This window comes from Dendropsophus ebraccatus, chromosome 2, assembly GCF_027789765.1.
Source record: "Dendropsophus ebraccatus isolate aDenEbr1 chromosome 2, aDenEbr1.pat, whole genome shotgun sequence".
Lineage (NCBI taxonomy): Eukaryota > Metazoa > Chordata > Amphibia > Anura > Hylidae > Dendropsophus > Dendropsophus ebraccatus.
In genome coordinates, this window is record NC_091455.1 from 16,316,645 (window position 1) to 16,341,549 (window position 24,905).

At 42.9% G+C, this 24,905-nt stretch overlaps 1 protein-coding gene across 3 annotated transcripts in view; it reads right to left on the reverse strand.

Moving 5' to 3' along the window:
* Positions 1–4,415: 4,415 nt before the first annotated feature.
* EFR3A (EFR3 homolog A) overlaps positions 4,416–24,905 on the reverse strand; it is a 97,943-nt gene continuing 77,453 nt past the window's right edge. For all 3 annotated transcript variants that reach the window (XM_069957087.1, XM_069957088.1, XM_069957089.1), the window contains 9 exons: positions 24,626–24,787; positions 24,252–24,383; positions 22,832–22,899; positions 19,247–19,374; positions 13,969–14,057; positions 13,752–13,797; positions 12,318–12,421; positions 9,677–9,726; positions 4,416–8,556 (listed from right to left, as the gene is read on the reverse strand). In XM_069957087.1, coding sequence (XP_069813188.1) covers positions 8,451–8,556; positions 9,677–9,726; positions 12,318–12,421; positions 13,752–13,797; positions 13,969–14,057; positions 19,247–19,374; positions 22,832–22,899; positions 24,252–24,383; positions 24,626–24,787 — 885 coding nt within the window. In that variant the 3' untranslated portion in view covers positions 4,416–8,450. The remainder of the gene's footprint in view (positions 8,557–9,676; positions 9,727–12,317; positions 12,422–13,751; positions 13,798–13,968; positions 14,058–19,246; positions 19,375–22,831; positions 22,900–24,251; positions 24,384–24,625; positions 24,788–24,905) is intronic.

Consider the following 24,905-nt stretch of genomic DNA (forward strand, 5'->3'; position numbering starts at 1 on the left):
AATAAAAAACGGATGAAAAACATGAAAAACCCATCCTTACTCACAATGGCTGATTATAATCATTTATAATTATTTATGGTGTATCTGTCATTTTTTTTTTTTTTTTTTTGGCAGAAATCAATAGTACAGATGATTTTAAGAAACTTTGTAATTGGGCTTATTAGGCAAATATGCCATTATCTGCATTCAAAAAGACTTTCCCCAGCCCCCCCCCCCCCCTCCTCCTACTCTCTCTCATCCACTGCTCATTATCAGGAAATCTTGACTCTTTTACATTAGTCGAGCCCTGTCTAATCTATGGAGAGGGGAGGGGGTGGAGGGAGATTAGTCGCCAGCAGAGAACATAGGATTACACAGCAGGTCCTGCGTGAAAGCCGATATTCAGAGGTCAGAGAGGTCAATGGTGACTTTAGAGGAGATAGCCAGTGATGTAGCTGTAAATTAACTCTTTGTTGTCCTTTTTCTGGTACCTCATCTCCCTCCACCCCTCCCCTCTCCATAAGAGTGTAAAAGAAGAGCCTGTGGAGCCTCATTGAAGAGTCTCAAAACACAGGACTAGCAAGATATCCCTCCGGGAAGGACCCAGCCAAGAAGCTCCTTGGAGCTGCCCCTTGGCTGGGTCCTTCCCGGAGGGATATCTGGCTAATCCTGTGTTTTGAGACTCTTCAATGAGGCTCCACGGGCTCTTCTTTTGCATATTCATGTTTCCCAGGGGGCAATGCACCTAGGACTTCACTGCATTGAGCGCTTTTACTAGCAGACGGCAGTGTTGTCGTTTGGCTGGTCTCCCTGAGTTCAGCAATCTGTTTCTCTTATGGCTCTCCATAAGAGAACCATGAAGACAGGAGGGAGAGCTTCAAACTGCTTTTTCATGATAAAAATGCATTTTTCCTCTAATAAACCCAATTACGTTTCTTAAAATCGCCTGCACTATTGATTTCTGCAAAAAAAAAATTAAACGACAGTGACACTTTAAGGGGCTGGGCCTAACATGTCTGGTCTCATATTATAGACAGATAAGTGGGGAAGAGCTCCTGCTGCAGCCAGGTGTCTTACAGACAGAGAGAGGGGAAAATGGCAGATCTCTTTGCAAACACAAAAGAATTTACTAATGATCATTGATTCAGACATAGAAAGGAGGATCATGGGACATTCATGGTATATATTGTATTAATGCATTTTGGGCCAATCTCTTTTAAAACCCAAGACACAACATGGCCTCCTCCTCCATCACAATTTCCATTGTAGACTAGACTGACGTAGTTTGGGCTAAGCCCATATTTGCCTCGGTTATGGATGAAGCAGATTCCTCTGCATACGCGGCATAAATATATGTGACTCCAATAGAGAAATATCATATACAAAATATATAGGTAACCCTTCCAGAAGAGCTAGCATCCATTTATGCTGTTTACATCGAAAATTGTACAAGTAAAAAATATTTTTTTTCTAAGACTGACGCGGCGGTGTGCATGGCGCGGGGGGAGATGGCGGCGACAAGATTTGATACAGCGCGGTTTTATATACGAAGCCCACAAGATGGCGGTCTACACGGTTTGCTTTGCACAAATATATGGACACCAGCTATATACATCTCAAAGAAACACAGTGGTACGGTTTTTATTTTTACTGCGTGGACTGCACAATCTGCTGTAATATACTATACATTACCTGTGTAAATGGGATATAAAGTAATTAAAGGGGGATTCCATCTCTATGGGGTTTCACAAAAGCAACTCTGCAATATACTTTCAATCAAAATTCTTCTTCTTTACATGCAAACTCTATTGTAATGACTGAGCTATCGGGATCTGTCATGAGTCATATGGCAGCCACCGATTCAGGATGCGTCCAGTAATTATGTCATATGGCAGCTATCGATTCAGGACGCATCCAGTGGTGATGTCATATGGCAGCCACTGATTCAGGATGCGTCCAGTGATGATGCCATATGGCAGCCACCGATTCAGGATGAGTCCAGTGGTGATGTCATATGGCAGCCACCGATTCAGGATGCGTCCAGTGATGTCATATGGCAGCCACCGATTCAGGATGTGTCAAGTGGTGATGTCATATGGCAGCCACCGATTCAGGATGCATCAAGTGGTGATGTCATATGGCAGCCACCAATTCAGGATGCGTCCAGTGGTGATGTCATATGGCAGCCACCAATTCAGGATGTGTCAAGTGGTGATGTCATATGGCAGCCACCAATTCAGGATGCGTCCAGTGGTGATGTCATATGGCAGCCACCAATTCAGGATGTGTCCAGTGGTGATGTCATATGGCAGCCACCAATTCAGGATGCGTCCAGTGGTGAGGTCATACGGCAGCCACCGATTCAGGATGCTTGCGGGAGATGTACAATAGTGATGCCACATGGCTGTAGCTATAGTTAGTGTTAAGCAGACTTGCCATATTGTTCAGGTTCGGAAGTAGGAACCCTAGGGTAGCCAGGAACACATGGATAAAGCCTATGGCTGTATCCATGTGTTTCTGGCAGCTCTAGGGTGGCATCCAAGTTCTACAGCAGCAGGGAATTTAAAGCTGAACATTAGGGTTCGGAGTGACATTGCCGTGCCTGAATGGTTTGGCTGGTCAACTCAACATTAGCTTTGGTGATGTCACATAGCGGTCAGAGTGATGTTGAGTCAATAGTGATGTCACATGGCTGTAGGCAGCATTGATGTCACACAACAGCCACTGACCTAGAATATAGTAATGTGTCAATAGTGATGTCAAATGGCTACATCATTCACTGGCTGCACATAAGGTGATGTCACATGGCAGCCATTGATCTAGGCTGTAGTGATATTAAATGACTGGGTCATCCAATGGCTAGAGCAATTAATGTAAGAGTCATGGATGTGGGCCTTGTGATGTCACACGTTACCTTTCTACATCATCAATGGCTGTAGACCAGATATGTGGAACCTGCCACCCTACAGCTGTTGCAAACTACTTTAGCCCTGGCTATCCAGGTACCATGGGAATGGTAGTTTTGCAAAAGCAGGACGGCCAAAGGCTCCCCATTCCTGCTGTAGACAATCATGATGTCACACAGCAGTCAACAGTGAGGTTACCTTTTTACATCATCTAATGGCGGCTATGTATATAGGCCGTAATGATGTCACATGGCTCCATCATCCAGTGGCTGTGTGCCATGATAACAGGATCCTAAAAAACTGTGGTGACAATTGGATGACACATTCAATGTAACTACGGATGAATATTCACAGTGGCCTACACATCTTGCTTAGATCGTAATAAAGCCAAAATAGAAGAATTTTATAGGTAAGTATACCACAAAGAAAACTTTTTTTCATATTCAATTTAAATTCTTGAAAACCCTTTAAATAGGTTCTCCAGCTAATCTTCTTTTTAAAAAATTACTATCCCACAGATATATATTGCCAAGTATTGCACTGCCCCTTGGCAGCTCTTGGTTTTGCACTGAGCTTATAGTGAATAAGTATGTTTTATACGGCCTTGACAATTCCCATTGGGCCTGAACTGGTAGTCCAGGCATGATGGGAATTGAATTTTGCAACAGCTGGAGAGATGCAGGTTGGACATCACTGCTCTAGATTAAAGGGAATCTGTCACTAGGTTTATGTGGCCTTAAATGAGGGCAGTATAAACTAGTGACAGAAATGCTGAACAGATCGGTGTATTACTTTCATCATTCTGTTCAGCCGTTCTCCTAATATGCAGGGGAATAGGATTCTTGCCACACCCCTCTCCCGCCCTCCAGCTGCTGATTGACAAGTGACTGCCTATACACAGCATAGATAGATAACTGCCAATCAGCAGCTGGTAGGCGGGGTTTTCATGCTTCTCATGAATATCCAGGATTGCTAGGCTCATGCACATAATGGAGAGCACTGCATATTGTCCATGTTATTCAGGAGGAGATGTCTGGATCAGCTGCAGAGAATAATGTAAGTGATCCATTATTCTGTTTAGCTTCTCTGTCAATAGTTTATGCTACCCTGAGATAGGACACCATAAACCTACTGACAGTCTCTTTAACCGGCACTGAATGGTTAGTGGTTAGTGTTAAGGGAACCAATCTCCTTCATTGCTGGTTAGAGAGTTCATCAGCTCTGTTGTGTTGTGCTCTGTTGGGCATTCACGGTAACATGACACCAATGGCTCTAGAAATGGGCACCCAGCTTCAAAGGGCTTTGTGTGAATAAAAGAGATGAGCGAACCGGGTTCAGGTTCGAGTCCATCCGAACCCGAACTTTCAGCATTTGATTAGCAGTGGGCGGCTGCTGACCTTGAATAAAGCCCTAAGGCTATGTGGAAAACATGGACATAGTCATTGGCTGTATCCATGTTTTCCAGACAACCTTAGAGCTTTATCCAACTTCAGCAGCCCCCGCTAATCAAATGCCGATCATTTGGGTTCGGATGGACTCGAACCAGAACCCGGTTCGCTCATCTCTAGTGAATAATATTCTGGTTCTGTGCTGAAAAGTAAAGCTTCTTAAGCCCTTCTCCTTGTCAGGATTAGAAAAACATGGCTGCTTTCTTCCAAAATAAACAGCACCATCCTTCTCCTTAGATGGTTTCTGTTATTGCACCTCAGCTCCAGTGAAGGGGGTCGATCTGCAATACCACAAATAACCAGTGGATGGGTGTGGCACTGCATATGGTAGAAAGTAACTATGTTTTAGTAGACATTCCCTTTAAGCTGACATATGCTACAACCTCCTCCTGGAGCTATACATTACAAATATTGCTTAAAAGGGGAACACTGCTGGAAGTGTGATGTTGGTCATTTAATACATGTGCCTAAGTAATACGTTTTTAGAGATAAACATTTCTGCCTGTGCTTTATTTAAAACCTACATGGAGTCACTGGTGTGCTACATCTTTCATCTCTGCTGTAAGCACACCTTCTACATGATGATTGACAGCTAACGACAGTTGGAAGGCGTGCTTGCAGCTGCTATGTAATATCCCACTGACACAGGTTCCCTTTAACCATCACCAGTTTTTAGTTTTAACTCCATTAAATGCCTTAAATTACTTAATACATGCTAAAATGGCAATAATGGGGATCTGTGATTCTTCTGCCTACCAGAGGGGAAAAAGTACAGTATATATAGTGGGAAAATAAGTATATGATACACTACCGATTTTGCAAGCTATCCCACCTACAATAAATGGAGAGATATGTAATTGTTATCACACTTACAGTTCACCTGTGAGACAGTATAAAAAATAATTAAAAAAAAAACTTTGTAGTTCACCAATAACCATCTGGATGATCTAGAGGAGGGAGAAGGTTATGTGGTCAGATGAGACCAACACAGAACTTTTTGGTATCAACATCACTCACCGTGTTTGGAGAAAGAAGAAGGATGAGTCAAACCCCAAGAACACAGTCCCAACCATGGGGGTGGGAAGCATCCTACTTTGGGGGCTTTATGGCACCTGAACCCTATAGAAAATCTTTGGAGGGAGCTGAAATTCTGTGTTACCTCCAGTGACTGCCCTGAAACATGAAATATCTGGAGATGTGTATGGAGGAGGGGGCACAATCCCTGCTGCAATGTCTGCAAACCTGGTCAGCACCTCCAGGAAACGTCCGGCCTCTGTAACTGCAAACAAAGGTTTCTGCACCAAATATTAACGTCTTATTTTTCTATTGTATCAAATCCTTATTTCATGTAATAAAATGCAGATTATTTATTTATATATCACACAATGTGATTATTGGGAATTTTATTTTATAGATTCTGTCTCTGACAGGTGAAGTTACTGACCAGAAACATTACACATCTCTCCATTCTCTGTAGGTGGGAAAACTTGCAAAATCATCAGCATATTAAATACTTATATTCCCCCCACTGTGTATAAATAAATATTAAATGCCTCCAAAGAACCTTAACCTTTGACCGTAGGTGAATAGTAGGAGTGCCGTAAACAATATAAACAATTTTATTAAAAACTTTACGCAGTTAAAGATAAATAAATTCAGCAGTAATTAGTACAATGAGCTAAAACAAAAAACTAAAAAAAAATTTACCCACTAAGGGTATGTTCATACTGAGTAAAATAGGTGAGTTCCATCACGGAATTCCGCCTGCCTCAGTGTGTCATAGCATCTCAATGGGAGAGCGCGCGCTCCTCCGCAGCCGCCGCTCTCTGCTCAAAGAAGAGACATGTTATCTGTTTGAGCAGAGAGCAGCGGCAGCAGCAGCGGAGGAGCGTGCACTCTCCCATAGACGAGCTAACGGACACTGAAACAGTCAGGATGACGTGGCAGAAAGTTCCAATGTGGAATTCCGTCTGTTTTACTCAGTGTGAACATACCCTTAAAAGTAAAAATAAGACATCGTCAGAACTCAGCTACTGAGTGATATTTGGTAAAACTGAGGTACAGTATGATGACTTATAAATTCAGGACGGGGGGGGGGAGTCACACACAACAACAACAGTCATGAAATACTTTGGTTTTGGGGGGAAGGGGGGTAAATAAAACAAAAAGAGCTGCGATCCCTTTACCTCGCTTCAAACTAAAACATTTTAACAATAACCGAGAATCCGACAGATTTTCAAACAATACAAAAACTTTAAAAAAAAAAAAAAAGCCAGTAAAATATCACTAATCAGACCGAGGAATATTCTTCCTTTACCTTGGCAAAAAAATGTTGAAATGCTAAATGTTACTAACACAAAGCCTAGAAAATGCAGAGTCCTGGAGAAAGGCTCCATACAGGAAAACAACAAAACCCCACAAAATAAAAACTCAAAAACTCAAAAAAAAGGTAAATTTCAGGTTTCAAACTCACGGACCCCTCCAGCTGTTGTAAAACTACAATCCCCATCATGCTAAAGCTTTGGCTGTCCAGGGATGTTGGCAATTGTAGTTCTGCCACAGCCGGAGGGGTTGTGAGTTGGACATACCTGCTTTAGACGGATATCGAGGCCTCCAGCAATGTGTATGGTTTGGTGGGGCCAAATGTGCACATTATGTCAATGGGGGAGAAATAAGAAAGGTGCTACCCAGCTACCTCAGGTGCCAACAAAGCGTCCAATTGGATTAAAGCCAACTTTTTAGATCCTTGTTTCCTCTACTAGACTAAAATGTGGTCACGCTCAAGTCAAGAGTATCATGGCCAGGTTTAGATCTGGATCATGATTTTCGTCATGGTACCCATTGCTTTCTTGCTGTCCCTTTAAAGCTTATAGAGGGTTCACAACTGGAGGAACCTTATACCCTATATTAAAGGGGTTATCCAGTGCTACAAAAACATGGCCCCTATCCCCCTACTGTTGTCTCCAGTTTGGGTGGGATTTAGAAACTCAGTTCCATTGAAGTAAATGGAGCTTAATTGCAAACTGCACCTGAACTGGAGACAACAGTAGGGGGAAAAGTGGCCATGTTTTTGTAGCGCTGGATAACCCCTTTAAGGAATCTAAGGCTACAACAAGATGGCATCCTGTTCTGTGCAACAAAACAACACAGCAAGTAACATAAGGATGATGTGATTCTCCAGCAGCTGCTTTTTCAATGGAAATTGTGTGCAAATTCTCTCCATTGCCTCATGTTGGGTGCTACGGCTGCTTAGCCCACAACAATGCATCAATATTAGCACGCTAAAGAATAAAGAACATGGCATCACATGTAACAGGAAGCCTCCTAAACTCTAACCTCTACATTCAGCAAAACGGCAAAGAGTGATGCCACTAAGTGTGCAGGAACCGGCATTAGAAGGGTAGGTGTGCAGCATATACTGCCCCCTGCTGCATTAGAAGGGTAGGTGAGCGGCATATACTGCCCCCTGCTGCATTAGAAGGGTAGGTGTGCGGCATATACTGCCCCCTGCTGCATTAGAAGGGTAGGTAAGCAGCATATACTGCCCCTGCTGCATTAGAAGGGTAGGTGAGCGGAATATACTGCCCCCTGCTGCATTAGAGGGATAGGTGTGCAGCATATACTGCCCCCTGCTGCTCTAGAGGGGTAGATGAGCAGTATATACTGCCCCCTGCTGCATTAGAAGAGTAGGTAAGTAGCATATACTGCCCCCTGCTGCTCTAGAGGGGTAGATGAGCAGTATATACTGCCCCCTGCTGCATTAGAAGAGTAGGTAAGTAGCATATACTGCCCTCTGCTGTAATAGAGGGGTTGGTGTGCAGCATATACTGCCCCTGCTGCATTAGAAGGGTAGATGAGCAGTATATCCTGCCCCCTGCTAAAGCTTCAACAAAGTTAACAAACAAAACAAAGTTTCTGTCAGATAACAAGTAAAATTTTGGTATTTGTAGGCAACAGTACAAATCTCCTTTCAGCATCTGCGTCCTCCGGGTAGGTACAGTATGAAGCTTCGCCCTCCTTGGTTCTTACAGCGCCGATTCTGAATACTGTGAAACAACACAAATCCTAAAATACCATACGATACAGATGTCTGGATGGATGGAGCACGATCCGCAGTTTAGTAGACGCAAAGGTCGGGAAATTTCATCTCATATACTGGGACGGACTGATACTGGGCGTGTCCGGCCGTGATGGTGATTGTCCCAGATGGGCTGGGGGGTGGCCTGAAACATAGAAATAAAGAGTTAAAAGAAGAGAAAAAGAGAAGTGATACTCCTTAGTTGAATATACCATTTAACTGCAAAGAACACACCAGGCATAACATTAGGGGGTCCCGCTGCCCTGATATACTTGGCGAGTATAATGGTTAGGTAGGTGGTCGGTGTCACAGTAACATCCACATGATGCCAGGACACAAGGTCTCCAGCAGAACATTGCCCATCACACTGCCCCGCCATCTTGTCTTCTTCCCATAATGCATCCTGGGATCATCTCCTCCCCAGGTAAGGGACGCACACACACCCAGGCATCCACCTGATGGAGAACGGGGTCTTTGTTGTTCAGATCCTTACGCTTACCTCCTTTTCCCACCTCCAACCTCAAATTTAAAATCTTACTGGTTACTTGCTACTCATTATATTCGGCCACTTTTACCATTGCTACTTACCTCACCTGCCTGGCTTTTGTTGTTTTTTACGTTGTGACTGATGGGTGTATATCTCTTCCCATTTTTTTTTATATTTTCATTCAGTGTAAAATAAACAAAAAACATACAACCATGTCTGGGTTCCCCTACTAGACACTAAATATGGCTGCCAACTCCTAACTTAGCTAAGGTCACTAAAAAAGGACCCACACACTCTGCTCATTACAGGATTAGTCTCTGGTGTATATATACATTATAAAAAGGGGGTCTCTCGCTTGATCACTCCCAGTATGGGCTTCAATGTCCGCCCTGTAATACTGCATTTGACCAGCAGGGGCTGCTGTAAGGAAAACATGTGGTGGCTTACGGCCTATGGCTGTATCCATGTTTTCCTGGACTCCCTAGGGCTGCATCTAATTTTTTCAGCCACCGGTAATCACATACAGAACGATCGGACTCGAGTATGCTCCAGTTACACTCATCTCTACTCCGTTTCTATTCGCTATACTAGAGAGCAAAAAGTGTCTCTCCCTCTTAAGGGCCCGTCATGTGGTTGCATTTCTTGGAATTTGTATAGCGCTGCAAAATATGTTGGTGATATACAAATAAATCATTCAGTATTGAATTGTGCAATGCTTCGCTTTAACCTGTGGTGGCGCTGTAGAAAAATCTGGAACTCCAGAAGGTTAACCCCTTACCTGATTGTCAGCTCCAGGATCTGCGCCAGTTTATCATGCAGCAGGTTGGCCTGGAAATGGGTAAAAGAAATATATGATGAAATACTGATTATCTAACACAACATGATCTGTAGATTTCTTAATTTCAAAACCTCCAAATTATAGGGGGACTGCACACATCACCCTACGACCTTCATATAGTGCCCACATAGGTGCAGGAAGCTGAGATATGAGGAGCTGTTTGATGGGGCCCTCATCTTACAAGCTGTCTTGGTTTTCACATCCCCTGAACTGTTTAGGTACAGGAGGGTCCTCTGTGGACCACCCAATTCCCAGACTAATAACAAGTGATCCGCTATCTCCAGGTTTCATTACATTTCATGGGACTCAAATGGCGACATGTTACAAATCCAGGATGAATCATAAAGGAGACAGACAACCAAAGATGTTAAGCCGCAGACGGATAACAAGGTGAATGGCTCTGCTCCCAGATGGCACAAAGTCTTGCTATCTGTCAGACAATAAGCAATACTTCCTGCCAAAAAAAAAATATGGCTAAAAAGTTGTGTCTTCATAAAGCGTTCTGTCCAATCATTGAGACAACTGTATAGATGATCATACTGTAGCTGCAGTTCTCTGTCCCCCTACCTGGCAGCAGTCTGTCAGATCTGCACTGGGGGAGGAGAAGCTGAACGCACTGTGCACATCACATCCAGCTTCCCATCATGCAGAGAACACTACAGAGGGAGAAGCTGAACGCACTGTGCACATCACATCCAGCTTCCCATCATGCAGAGAACACTACAGAGGGAGAAGCTGAACGCACTGTGCACATCACATCCAGCTTCCCATCATGCAGAGAACACTACAGAGGGAGAAGCTGAACACACTGTGCACATCACATCCAGCTTCCCATCATGCAGAGAACACTACAGAGGGAGAAGCTGAGAGCACTGTGCACACCACATCCAGCTTCCCATCATGCAGAAAACATTACAGCAGAAAAAGCTGAACACACTCTAAACATCACATCCAGCTTCCCATCATGCAGAGAACACTACAGAGGGAGAAGCTGAGCACACTCTACACATCACATCCAGCTTCCCATCATTGAGAGAACACTACAGCAGAAGGAGAAGCTAAACGTACTGTGCACATCACATCCAGCTTCCCATCATGGAGAGAACACTACAGCAAGAGGAGAAGCTGAACACACTGTGCACATCACATCCAGCTTCCCATCATGGAGAGAACACTACAGCAGGAGGAGAAGCTAAACGTACTGTGCACATCACATCCAGCTTCCCATCATGGAGAGAACACTACAGCAGGAGGAGAAGCTAAACGTACTGTGCACATCACATCCAGCTTCCTGTCATGGAGAGAACACTACAACAGAAAAGCTGAACACATTCTACACATCACATCTGGCTTCCAGTCATGGAGAGAACACTACATAAGGAGAAGCTGAACACACTGTACACATCACTCTCAGCTTCCAGTCATGGACAGAACACTATAGCAGGAGAAGATGAACACATTCTACACATCACATCCGGCTTCCAGTAATGGAGAGAACAATACAGCAGGAGAAGCTGAACACTGTGCACATCACATCCAGCTTCCCATCATGCAGAGAACACTACAAAGGGAGAAGCTGAACACACTGTGCACATCACATCCAGCTTCCCATCATGCAGAGAACACTACAGAGGGAGAAGCTGAACACACTGTACACATCACTTTCCGCTTCCTGTCATGGACAGAACACTACAGCAGGAGAAGCTGAACACATTCTACACATCACATCCGGCTTCCCATCATGGAGAGAACCCGCAGCGATGTCCCTTTCCTTGCCTAACAATGGTCTATGATCAGGAGAGAGAGCTGAGGAGAAAGCTGAACACCGATTTCAGCTTCTTGACAGGACATACTTTAACAATGGACATCGTAATTAGAATTGGCATTTCCAAAGTGTATTCAAACAACCCGCATTTATGGAATAGCTACAGAACATGCCATGAACATGTATTATGTCTGGGACCTCCGCCTATCAGAGAGAGGGTGTTTGTTAATCCAGTGGGGCCATTTGTTTCTATAAAAGCCAATATAGAGATGGCCACACAGCTCCGCTAAAGTTTATAAAAGTTGCAGAAGGAGCCAAGAAAGTGAAACTATGCTCTCAATGGGGGAAGCGGCGGTTTTGAATTAGTAAACAGCGGCCACGGACTACTGTTCTTCCAACAGGTCAGAGGTGGGAGCCACAAACATCAGGTATGGAAATACCCGATATGTAGTGGAAGATGGGAATACTCCTTTAATACTCTATAATGATAAAGTTTTCACCTATGTTTACTATGTTACTGCTTTGAAGAGATTAAGCTACTTAGTAAAAAACAAAAAAACAAAAAAAAAAAGACAGATACAACAATAAGTCTGGCACCTGGTAGACAATGGATGCAGAATCTTCAGGTAGTGAATTCTTACCATGACAGGACTCAAGGAGATGGAGGACGCACACTATATTGATCACGAGAAGAGGCGAGCAGTAAAGGTCAAGTGCCCGATGCGCTGTTTCACATTTGTGCTTGTATTACCCAGAGTGCTTCATTTCACATAAGCCTGTGGGATACAATGCCGGAAAACCAAAGTAAACTCTCACCTTGGATTCACATTGTGCAGCAATCTCTTCAAATGGTGCCTTCTGGAACTTCTCTATAACCTGGCGTCTCTTCTCTTTCTCCTGCTCTTCCATGCCAGTATTGTCTATTTACAAGAACAAGACAAAAAATAAAAATATAAAGTACATGTAATATATATATATATATATATATATATATATATATATACACACACACACACTCACTCAACTAGAGTCTATGGGTCTAAGAGTTCAGAGTCTCGTGTGCATGCATAAACAGCACCCCTCTTGTCCATGGTATATGTGTGATATTGCAGCTCAGTTCCACTGAGGTGAAAGGAGCAGAGTTGTAATACCACATACAACTTGAGGATGGGTATGGCCCTGTGTTTGGAAAGCAACTATGGTTTTCCAATCCACCCAGAGGGTGTTCACCGCTTGGGAAGCTTCAGGTTCAGGACTCAGAGAGGGGTCCCTGCTTGTAGAGCTGCAGGTTAGGAGCATAGTAGGTGTCCCCCCTGCTTGTGGAGCTGCAGGTTATAAGCATAGTAGGTGTTCCCCCTGCTTGTGGAGCTGCAGGTTAAGACCCAGTGGGTATTTCTTGCTTGTACAGCTTTGGGTTAGGAGCCCAGTAGGTGTTCCCTTCTTGTAGAGCAGCAGGTTAGGACCCAGTTGGTGATTGTAGAGTTAAAGGTTAGGACCCATTGGGTGTTTCCTGCTTGTAGAGCTGCAGGTTAGGAGCTCAGTAGGTGTTCCCTGCTTGTAGAGCTGCAAGTTAGGGGCCTAGTGTGTGTACCCTGCTTGCAGAAGTCAAAGTTAGGGGCCTCGTGAGTGGTGTCCGCTTGTGGAGCAGCAGGTTAACAGCACAATGGGTATTCCCTGCTTGTGGAGCTCTAGGTTCAGGACTCAGAGGGTATTCCCTGCTTGGGAAGCAGCAGGTTAAGAGCTCAGTGGTTGTTCCCTGCTGGTGGAACTGCAGGATAAGAGCCTAGTGGGTATTATCTGCTCATGGAGCTTCAAGTTCAGAGCTCAGTGGGTCATATTCATTACATAAAAATATTTACGTGCTCAAACTTGTTCATGGCTTTAATATTCTCTATTCTTTTGGCTCAACAGCCACATAACCAGAATCTTGGATAATGCACAAGATACAGTATCAGGTCCCACTGATGTTGTATTAAAGGAATTTGACGTTATGATAGACATCTAAAGACATTATTGGATTATTTTGTAACCGTGATCTGATCTGAGCTAACATCGGATCTGCTGACTTATGGTGAACTTAAAATGTGTGTTACCACCACCAAACATTTCTTACACACAGACTCCAGACATCATGGAATAATGGAAAATGAGGAAGACACAGGTATACATTACAAGAATACAGAAAATTAGTAAAGAACTTTTATAATCAATCAATGTGAGATGGAAAGACAGAAATACTTCGCCTCTCACCAATGGCCTTTTTCAGGGACTCAAATGTGATCTCTTCAGTGTTGACCTACAAAAAAAGAACGAAATCTGACGGTTAAATTGTTTTAGTCACTAATGGTATGAATGCATCCTTAAAGGGGTGATCAAACCATAAAAAGCATTTTGGGATAACATGCTAAATGCTTATTGTGAGAAAATAGAGTTGGAAAATTATCACAATGACCACCAGACTACCTACCTTGTCCTCAGTGTTGCTTCCAGTCAATATGTCTACTTGGATGGAGATGGTGTCCACAATGCTCTTCCTTCTAGAGAGTCGATCCTCATCTATTAAAACAGAACAATCTAGTAATGATATCCTGCCATGTTTATCTGACAAGTGAACCCTGCTGAGGAACCATGTGTACAATCCCAACTAAAGCCATACACCTTCATACACCTTCAATAGCTACTGAAACCATTCATCCTAATAGCCTGATACATGCATGCATGGTCTGGCCAAGTGAGAATGCTGAAGTCAAAGCCCTCTGGTGCTACATTATCTATAGGGAGAAAAAGATCAGGAATAGAAACTCAACTTGTTTAATGCTTCTCTCATCATCTGTCGGAATAGTCGGGAGGCCCCCAAAAATAATAAAAAAACAGCCACTGAAATGGGTTCAGCTGACTCCTCTCTATTACTACAGCCGATAGGAGGGTCTCATCCATCTTTAGGTTGGTGTTTACAGGCAACAGGACTAAGCAGTCTTACAGTAACAGATTTGTTGGCTGCAAACCAACACAGACATCGAGATCAGCGCTGGTTTGCAGTACAAAGCACGACAAATCAAGCAGCTGGGCTGCACCAATGATCCTTGTATCGTTCATGCAGCCATGGAAACTGACAGCACAGATATGTACTGTATATATTGGGGCCTGGGACATGTATATATCCATGCGTCAGTATTTAGATCACAAGCAGCAGTGTATACTTACCATCCCCATTGCTTTTGATCTGGCATCCGACTCCACAGTCCTCTGGCCACCGGCTGTATCACCAGGGCTAGTCTTCTCCAGCTGTCAATAGCTCTGGAGGAAGTGGCGGCCTGAAGTTACAGCAACAGCCGGAGGACTGTGAAGTTTCAAGCCCACTCAGCAATTTAGCAGCAGAGACGGGACCCCGCTACAGCCGCCAAATTGGCTTGAAACACCACATCTCAAGCTGAGTCATAAACGGCCAGGGACCCAGCGCGGCCATAGTGAAAAAAAGCCCTGCCCGAAGTACTCATTTAACTATCAAAAAATGTAGTTCACCTTTATCATGTTGTAGATCCGTCATGACATCACTGAGATAATGATCACATATCGTAGATCCATGATGATATAACTGAGAAGTGCTACTCACTATACACCGTTACCGACGTCACTATAGTAAGTATATACTAATACAGTCTACGTTTCTCTAGTTAATAACAAAGATGTCTCTAATGTTCTAGACTATAGAACTACATTAGTGGCAACCTTAGGTGGGGGTCACAGTACACAAGCGAGCATGTAACATATAGTGTATCTTATGCAGGTTCTGGGAGGGATAGCACTACGGTAGGTCAGTCTAAGGAGTTCAGCCGGCTTTACCTTTCGGACTTTTACGTATTTTTTTGACTGATGGGAACAGAGCTACATTGAGGAGAGAAAATAGTTGTTTTGCTGTCAGAGAGAAGATTAGGAAGGTTAATGGCTGCAAGGTTCACTGTGGAGGCAATGCTGCAAGGAGCCATGAACATGGAGTAGAGAAGGTAGCAGAATCCCAAGAACGGACACAGCAAAAGGAAAGGACATGCAGTGCAGATTTCTCCTGGCTCGTTCTCCTGACCACGCGCAGTCTGAACACTCAGATCCCGACTGATCAAAATGTTTGCCATGTCTCTGTGACTTGTGATAAGTTTTTTTTTTATAATGAAAGGTTCTCTTTAAACACTCATGTTCTCCAGGATATCACTGTAACATACTGACCATGCTGGTACATAGCCTCCACAGTCAACAGCAGCTCTACATTAAGATATCATATCACTGTATAAATACAAGCAACAATGCACAGTTATATGAACTATCACCAAACATTTACAGCACTCATCCATGTCCACCATTGTCTAGGACAATTTTATTCTGCTCGAAAGTCAAGGGCCTTGTAGGTGAATGTTTACCATATGTATGAATGTCACAATGCAGTTCACAATTAGAATTCAGCTACATAAAATTAAGTTACATCCTGTATCATACTCCAGAGCTGCACTCACTATTCTGCTGGTGAGGTCACTGTGTACATACATTACATTACTGATCCTGAGTTACATCATGTATTATACTCCAGAGCTGCACTCACTATTCTGCAGGTGAGGTCACTGTGTACATACATTACATTACTGATCCTGAGTTACATCCTGTATTATACTGCAGAGCTGCACTCACTATTCTGCAGGTGAGGTCACTGTGTACATACATTACATTACTGATCCTGAGTTACATCCTGTATTATACTCCAGAGCTGCACTCACTATTCTGCTGGTGAGGTAACTGTGTACATACATTACTGATCCTGAGTTACATCCTGTATTATACCCAGGAATATCTAGCAGTGGAGGAGTTCTGTACGCCACCTCTGGGATCTGCATGTGTCTACCCGTCAGCTAAATACCATGGCCCTGTGTGTATGTGTAGCCGGCGGGATGTGCAGCGGATAATCCATCAGATGCAGACATGCTGGATCCGGTACGGAGCTGACAGGGCTCAGAGCTCTGAGGGAAGGTCGCTTGTTGTCACATTGTGTATTTAGCTGGAAGGTGTCCTGTCCCCGGTGACACGGCTCTATATATAGCCCACAGAACAGATTGCCATTGTAATAAAAGAGGTAGAGAGACACCAGGGAGATGGTGAAATCACAATTTACACGGAGCTTCTCTCTGGCTGCTCTTCCTGTTACATATGACCGTATCTGTATGTTTGGGGACCTGATTCACGGCCACAAATACAATCGAGAAGCAACAAATTAAGAGGAAGAAATAATAATGACATCTCAATCACCGGTATATACCTTCTAGTGCAATGCTGCCAGGAAATAATGGGACCTTCTGGTGCAGCAAGGGGCTAATGGCCTTTTATAGCAGTCCCTATTATGCTAAGGACTGCAGGGGTTCCGGATACACAGTCATTTTGGAGGTTGGAAGATTTAAAGTGTCACAGTTGCTATAACTTTTAAAATTTAAATCAGCAGTATATGTGATATAAAGCAAGTTTGCAATTTAGATTCACTATTTATTTTTTAGTTATCATAGAAAAACACGGCACTTCCTGTTTTCTGACTTTTTTTTTCTCTCAGAAAACAGGAAGTCCTGTGTATCTCAGGCCATCACAGAGAGAAGGCAGTCATGTAACTGATGGACACAATGAGCTGTGACTCTCTGTACTGGACGGAATTCCTGTGTTTAATCTGTTTTTTCCAACCAGCACAAGTCAGAAAATCTGCCATCCGGAGACTGGATCTGGATTTCTGGTAAGTATAGCTGTTATATACAGGGCTGGCTCCAGGTTTTTGTGGGCCCTTGGGCGACAGAGCCTGGGCGGGCCCCTTTGAAAAGCAAATCATGGAGAGACAGGCGAGGAAAGATTTGCAGCAGAAGAAACATGCGGCTGCTGCATATATTTCTCCTCCTGTATCTCCTGATCTCTGCTGTAGTCAAGACGCTGGAGGAGTCAGACCCAGTCACAGGATTATACACGCATATGTATATATATTATATATACACACACACACACAGCAGGAGCTGTATACAGAACTAGCAGCCCAGCATGTTTTATATATATATATCAGGAGATGTAGCAGGTGCTGTAGCAGGTCCTACAGTGATATATATACTGTATGACATATAAACATGTTGATACCTCTAGTTCTCCTGTATCCTGTATACAGGTCCTGCAGTGACATTATCTATCTATCTATCTATCTATCTATCTATCTATCTATCTATCTATCTATCTATCTATCTCACTGCAGGACCTCTATATACAAAACAAAAAGAAGCCCCAGCACATACAGAAGACTATTAGTTACAGAGCCTACCGTTCTGCCCTCAATCAGGTCAGGTGTCTGATCACATGACCCGTGACATCATCAAAGGTCCTTCACCTTCTTACTTAAAGGTCCTTCTCCCTCCTACTCGGATGTAGGGAAGATTTGTGCAGGGAGACGTGTGTCCGGGAACCCCAGTATCTATTGGCGGGCTCCTAACTGACACATGCGGCCTTTAGGGGCCCAGTGCCCTCTGTTACTTCACTTTTTTTGCCCTAGTTAGCCGGGTGCTGACGCCGGCCCTGGTTATATAGCTGCCTTCAGGAGACTGGACCTGGATACAGTAAGTATAGCTGTTATATAGCAGCTTTCAGGAGAGTGGAACTGAATACAGTAAGTATAGCTGTTATATAGCTGCCTTCAGGAGCCTGGACCTGGATACATTAAGTATAGCTGTTATATAGCTGCCTTCAGGAGCCTGGATCTGGATTTCTGGTAAGTATAGCAGTTATATAGCTGCCTTCAGGAGACTGGACCTAGATATAGTAAGTATAGCTTTTATATAGCTGCCTTCAGGAGACTGGACCTAGATATAGTAAGTATAGCTTTTATATAGCATATCTTCAGGAGCCTGAACAGGGATGCAGTAACTATAGCTGTTATATAGCATGTCTTCAGGAGACTGGACCTGGATTTCTGGTAAGTTCAGCTTTGTTTTACAGCATGATAAAAAAAAAAATGAATGTATATTGCAAACGACAGTGACACTTTAAGAATAACAAAAATTCTTATTAAAACACTGTTTACATCTGCCTTGGAGGTTTGGACAGGTATGGGCATGTAGTATTCCGCATTATTCAGCATCAAAGGTACGGACACCATTGGTTTCTAGTGTGAAGGGGAACCATGACGCAGATGTGAATAGGGACTATGTATCTTATCTGAGCGAGGCCTTCCTGAACCACAGGAAACTTTCAACTCCACTCAGGTGCCTAGTTTCCACTACCTGTGACTACTACTCTGCTCAGATGCCTAGTCTCCACTACCTGTCACTACTACTCTGCTCAGATGCCTAGTCTCTACTCTCTGTAACTACTACTCGGATCAGATGCCTAACCTCCATTACATGTCACTACTACTCTGCTCAGTTGCCTCATTTTTCTGTGACCACTAATCTTCTTAGGTGCCTTGACTGTGTTACCTATGGCTAACACAGTACTGCTGTGTCTCTATTTCCTGTGGCTGCTAGTCTGCTCAGATGCCTAGGCTTTCAATCCTGTGACCATTGGGCTCTGATGCCTCGTCTCCATTACCTGTAACTACGACTCTGCTCAGACACACAGAATCATAAAAAGATACTGAACATTCACCTATAGCTTTTACACATCAACACTGAGCTCTATATACAAAAATTCTATAGAAGTGCCTGTAAAGATCTCTATATAACAAATCACAGAGGATTGGTTCTCACCTGTCACCTGTGGCACATAAGGGACTGACAGTCTCTCCACGCTGTACCCGCTGCCTCCGAGGGACTCCACTATTTTGTTTGTCAGGAAGAAGACGTTCTTATCATGCTTCTCCAGAGACTTTGGGAGACTGTAAAGAGGGAGAGACAAGCAGAAAATGAGAGTTACTGCCTGTTGAACTGACCACAGCTAACACTAAGCTGTATGTATGATAAACAACTAAAAAAAAAAACAATGATGTACAGTAAAATAAATAATTTTATTAAAGACTGATAAAAAACATATTTAAAAAAAAAAACACACAGTGACAACAAAAAATATATACTTAAAGGAGAAGTCCGGCGAAATTTTTATGAAATTTGAATATGAATTTTTATGAACGTATTGTATTGCCCCCCAAATCCCCAATATACACTTATTATGGGAAATACACATAAAGTGCTTTTTTTCCCCTGCACTTAATACTGCATCAAAGCTTCACTACCTGGATAACATGGTGATGTCACTTCCTGGATATAAAATGGTGATGTCACTTCCTGGATAACATGGTGATGTCACTTCCTGGATAACATGGTGATGTCACAAGCAGATTCCCAGAGCTGTGTGGCTGTGGCTGCTGGAGAGGATGATGGCAGGGGGATACTGAGGGACATAGGGCACTGGAGGGACACTGAGCATCCCTCTGCCATCATCCTCCCTATTACCCTGTTATCCAGGAAATGAAGCCTTGATGCAGTAGTAAGTGCAGGGGAAAAAACACTTTATAAGCATTTCCTGTAATAAGTGTATATTGGGGATTTGTATAACTTTTGGGGGGCAATACAATACTTTAATAAAAAAATTTCGCCGGACGTATCCTTTAAAAGATGTCACCTGATATTACTGGTCTCTATTTACACCTCATAACAGATAAAGCTGAATTAGAGAAAGTCACAACGTCACAGAGACACAACAGGTGAAGCCTGGAGAGGTAACACAGATATAACCCTGATCCCAGACTTATTTGTGACGTTATATGATGTCAGTCCATGTCTCTCTGTACCCACTACTGACTGTACTGTGCGTCTGTACGCTCACTATTGATTTCTATACCAGGAATCCTCGCAGACTCTTAGAATCGCTTCTTCTTTCAGACTCACATCCTTATAGCGGCATTTTCTTGGAAACAGCAGGTATAGGGGGAGAATTTTATTGACAAGACAAAACTGGTTGCGTGCGTCCTTGGCTTCTGAGATCCTCCAGTATTCCAGGTGTTTAAGTTCATTACGTGAAGTGCCTCTTCTCATCCGTACGATCATTTTGCACGTCTACGTCCTCATTCTTTATAGTGCAGTGTTCCCCAACCATCTCCTCTCCCGCTATTGCAAAACTATATCTCCAATCATGTGGTAGTTTTGCAGCATCTGGAGAGCCACAGTTCAAGGACAACGCTTTATGGCATTGTTTCAACATAATTTTAATAAGAGTAAATTTATACGGAATACAGAAAAGAAACCCCAGCAGAATACAGTGCTAGGGAGGTAGATGTGGGTTTATGCATTCTATTGCAGCAATCTTCTGCGGCATATCCATTTCTCTCACAATATTGTTTGCTAATCACTTGCAGCTGTTTCCCATTGAATTAAATAAGAAACTTTAAGTGTTACTGTCATTATATTTATTTATATATATATATATATATATATATATATATATATATATATATATATATATATATATATATATATATATAAAAAATTTTTTTTTTTTTTTTTGCCGAAAATCAATAGTCCAGGCGATTTTAAGAAACTTTGTAATTGGGTTTATTAGGCAAATCTGCCATTATCTGCATTCAAAAAGACTTTTCCCAGGTCCCCCCCTACCCTCCCTTTCTCTCATCCACTGCTCATTATCATGAAATCTTGACTCTTTTACATCAGTCGGGCCCTGTGTAACCTATGGAGAGGGGAGAGTGGAGGGGGGAGGAAGGAGATTAGTCGCCAGCAGAGAACAAAGGATTACACAGTGGGAGTTGTGTGAAAGCTGCTATTCAGAGGTCAGAGAGGTCAATGGTGACTTCAGAGAAGATAGCGCTGTGATGTAGCTGTAAAATAACTCTTTGTTGTCCTGTTTTGGTGCCTCCTCTCCCTCCACCCCTCCCCTCTCCATAAGAGAACCATGAAGACAGGAGGGAGAGCTTCGCATGATAAAAATGCATTTTTCGGCTAATAAAGCCAATTACAAAGTTTATTAAAATCACCTGTACTATTGATTCCTGCAAAAAAAATTTAAACGACAGTAACACTTTAACCTCTTAAGGACATATGACGTACCCGTACGTCTAGTGGGGGAGATCGCTCGAGCGATCTCAGTGTGTGGTGCCGGCCGGGGTCCTCTCCAAGATGGGGCCAACCTGATCTCGCACGGTAAATGGTGTAAGCACAAAAAAATCCCAAAGTGCAAATTTGGTCGCATCAAATCCAGAAAAAATGTAATAAAAAGCTATCAAAAAGTCGTATATGCGCAATCAAGATACCGATAGAAAGAACACATCATGGCGCAAAAAATGACACCTGACACAGCCCCATAGACCAAAGAATAAAAGCGTTATAAGCCTGGGAATGGGAACGTATATTTGTTAACAATGGTTTGAATTTTTTACAGGCCATCAGATACAAGAAAAGTTATACATGTTATATATCGTTTTAATCGTAACAACATGCACAACAAGTCAGTTTTACCCCAGGGCGAATGCCGTAAAAACAAATACCCCCCAAATAAAAGAAATGTGGTTTTTTTTTTTTCAATTTCACCACACTTTGAATTTTTTTTCTGGTTTCGCAGTGCACTTTATGCAAAAATTCAGCCTGTCATTGCAAAGTACAATTAGTGACGCAAAAAATAAGGGCTCATGTGGGTTTCTAGGTAGAAAAATGCAAGTGCTATGGCCTTTTAAACACAAGGAGGAAAAACGAAAACGCAAAAACAAAAATTGGCCCGGTCCTTAAAGGGTTAAAAATTTTACGGTGCTAGGGGTACCAATGCTTGGCAAACGTTTGTTAACACTAAAGAGGCTGCAGCACTTGCACAAACATCAAGGTTCCTTCAAACAGCTGATTAGGGGGGTGCCTCATTTACTGATAGTCTATCCTGCAGTTAGGCCAGACATTTTTAACCCCTTAAAGGCCTATGATGTACCTGATACGTTATGGTGTACTGTGCTGCTCCCATCTGCTATCAGCAGCTCTTAGCTGGCAAGGCACAATCAGCCTTGTCGGCTACTTAACCATTTAAATGTTGCCGTCAAAACTGACAGCTGCCTTTAGAAGGCTTGCAAATACCTTGCCTGGTGGTCCAGTGGGGAGACTGGTTTCCTGCAAAGCAAAAATTAGCATGGCCCTTATAGCCAGGAGAAGCCCACATCTGTGCGCTTCACTCCCCAGCTTACTTCTCGAACCAACTCATACCAGAAGGGCCCCATAGACCTATTATTGAGCAGTCTCCTGCAAGAAGTTGAAACCAGTGGTGAGCCCCTGACAGATCAATACTTTTTAAAAGGCGGGATAACACCTTTAAGATCGGTTAGATACGCGATACCGCCGTTTTACCTGCATTTATCTCTGAATATGACTTCGGGCAAGAAGTAAGGTGCATCCATGTTCCTTGTTTCTATCACCTGAAACATAAAATACATAATAATCTTTTTGGATATTCAGTAGCAAAACTCTTATAAGGAGTAAAAAAAAAAAGTTCTGGGAAGGAAACATATCAATAAAACTTGAAGGGATTTTTCCATCTATAGTCGGAGCCCCACTGATTCTGAGGATGGAAGAGCTACTCCAGAGCAGTGTCCCCTTCATAGTGCGTCCTGCATAGCGGAGCTTCAGTATAGAAACTGGAACACTGCTCCATCCACATGAATCAGCCATCATTTTAAGGGGTTGTGACATGATGACGTCTGCTTACTGTAACACTAGTCCTGCTACACCAACTCCAACTTACATGCAGCGTTACATGGTAGTCCTGCAAATATAGGGACAGTTGGACAAGTGGGAGTGGCTTTAGAGTAAGGGGTGTGGCTAATTTGAAACAAAGCTTGATAAATCTGGGATATTCACCTAACTTTTCTTTTATTTATTAGAGTCAGATAGGTTTTTTTCTACCTTTTATCCTATTCTGTTTCTATTTTCTGATTATAATGTTTTTAATTGTGTACATTGTTATGGGGGCTGCCATATTGCTTGGGGTGTCCTTAACATTGTACAGACTCTGTCCCCTTGAGATAATTGTGAAAAATTACTGTGCACGCTCTGTGGCCTTTGAGGCGGTCGCTCCACCAGGAGCTGCTGTTGTCTCCTCTATCTATTGGTGTCAAATGACGCTGCAATGCTGTACAGATCACTTTACAGCAGCCTCCTCTTATCAATACAGACACAACAGGAAGTTTCAGCTTCGTTTTAACCCCAGTGGAGAGCATAAAAAAGTCTCAGGATTATTTTATAATATAGACAGAAAAATGCAAAATTAAGGAAAAAAAATACCAAAAATTCTTTAAAAATATGTGTAATAATAAAAAAAAATGTAAACAAATTTTTTTTTCTAATGAAACATTCCATAATAAATGATCTAGTCTAAGTTTCCACTGTTTATAGGCCCTTTTACGCTGGTTAACGAATTTAGATCTAGTAGATTTGCTCAGTTACTGTCCTTAAAATTAACTTGACATGTCTTTATGTAGACTCATAGACTATCCGGTCTCACCTGCCATAATCAATACCTTTTGATATAACTAATGACATGTTAGAAGTTATTCTTAATGACTGGAATCTTTTCATGGCTGATCACACGTGGGTCGGACAACATAAACGTTGAATCCTTTGTGTGGCCCTTTAAATTAGTTACTGCACATGCTCTGCTTACACAGGGAAACGCGTGGCCAATAATGATAACTTAACCGGCCGCACAAATAATCCAATCAGTTCTTCACATTGTACTTCTACCATGCATTGGGAGAATCTAGAACATTACCTTGCTGACGTGCTGGCAAAACGCAGGGACAGCGATCATTTGGCTGAGGAAGTTGAGATACGCTGCGACCAGGGCCATGATGCTGCAGCGGCTGAACATCTGCAGGTTGTCTTCATTGGTGATTGCCATGTCCTATGGGAAGAACATTAGATGGGGGTCTGTAGATGGGCTCTGACAGTAAGCTAGATGTGCTGCATGCTGCCTATACATTATACTCCAAAATCACACCGCACGCACCAAGCTTTCCCCAGTGGTAGCTGCAGGCAACTTCTCACTTTACGTCAGATTTGGAACTTTGCATGACAAAAACACAGAACTGGCCATGAGAAAGATATATGATAAAAGGAGAAACACAAAAACAATGTGACAAATACCTGCAATGCAATCGCCACTCGTATTAAGTCTATGACTACTTCTTCATTGGCCAGCTCGATGGTCACCAGCGCCAGGGCCGTATAGAGGAGCTCGTAGTTCTTATGTACGTTGTCCTCCTCCTTGCAGCCTAGATATATGTGGCGGTAGAGCTGCTGACCGTGCTGCACACAGACATGGCGATGCGTTAAGAGATCATTCCAATAAATCTACATACAAAAACCTCATACTGTAAGATAAGAGACGTGTCTGATCTGATGGTGACTGCTGAATAACCGGGCA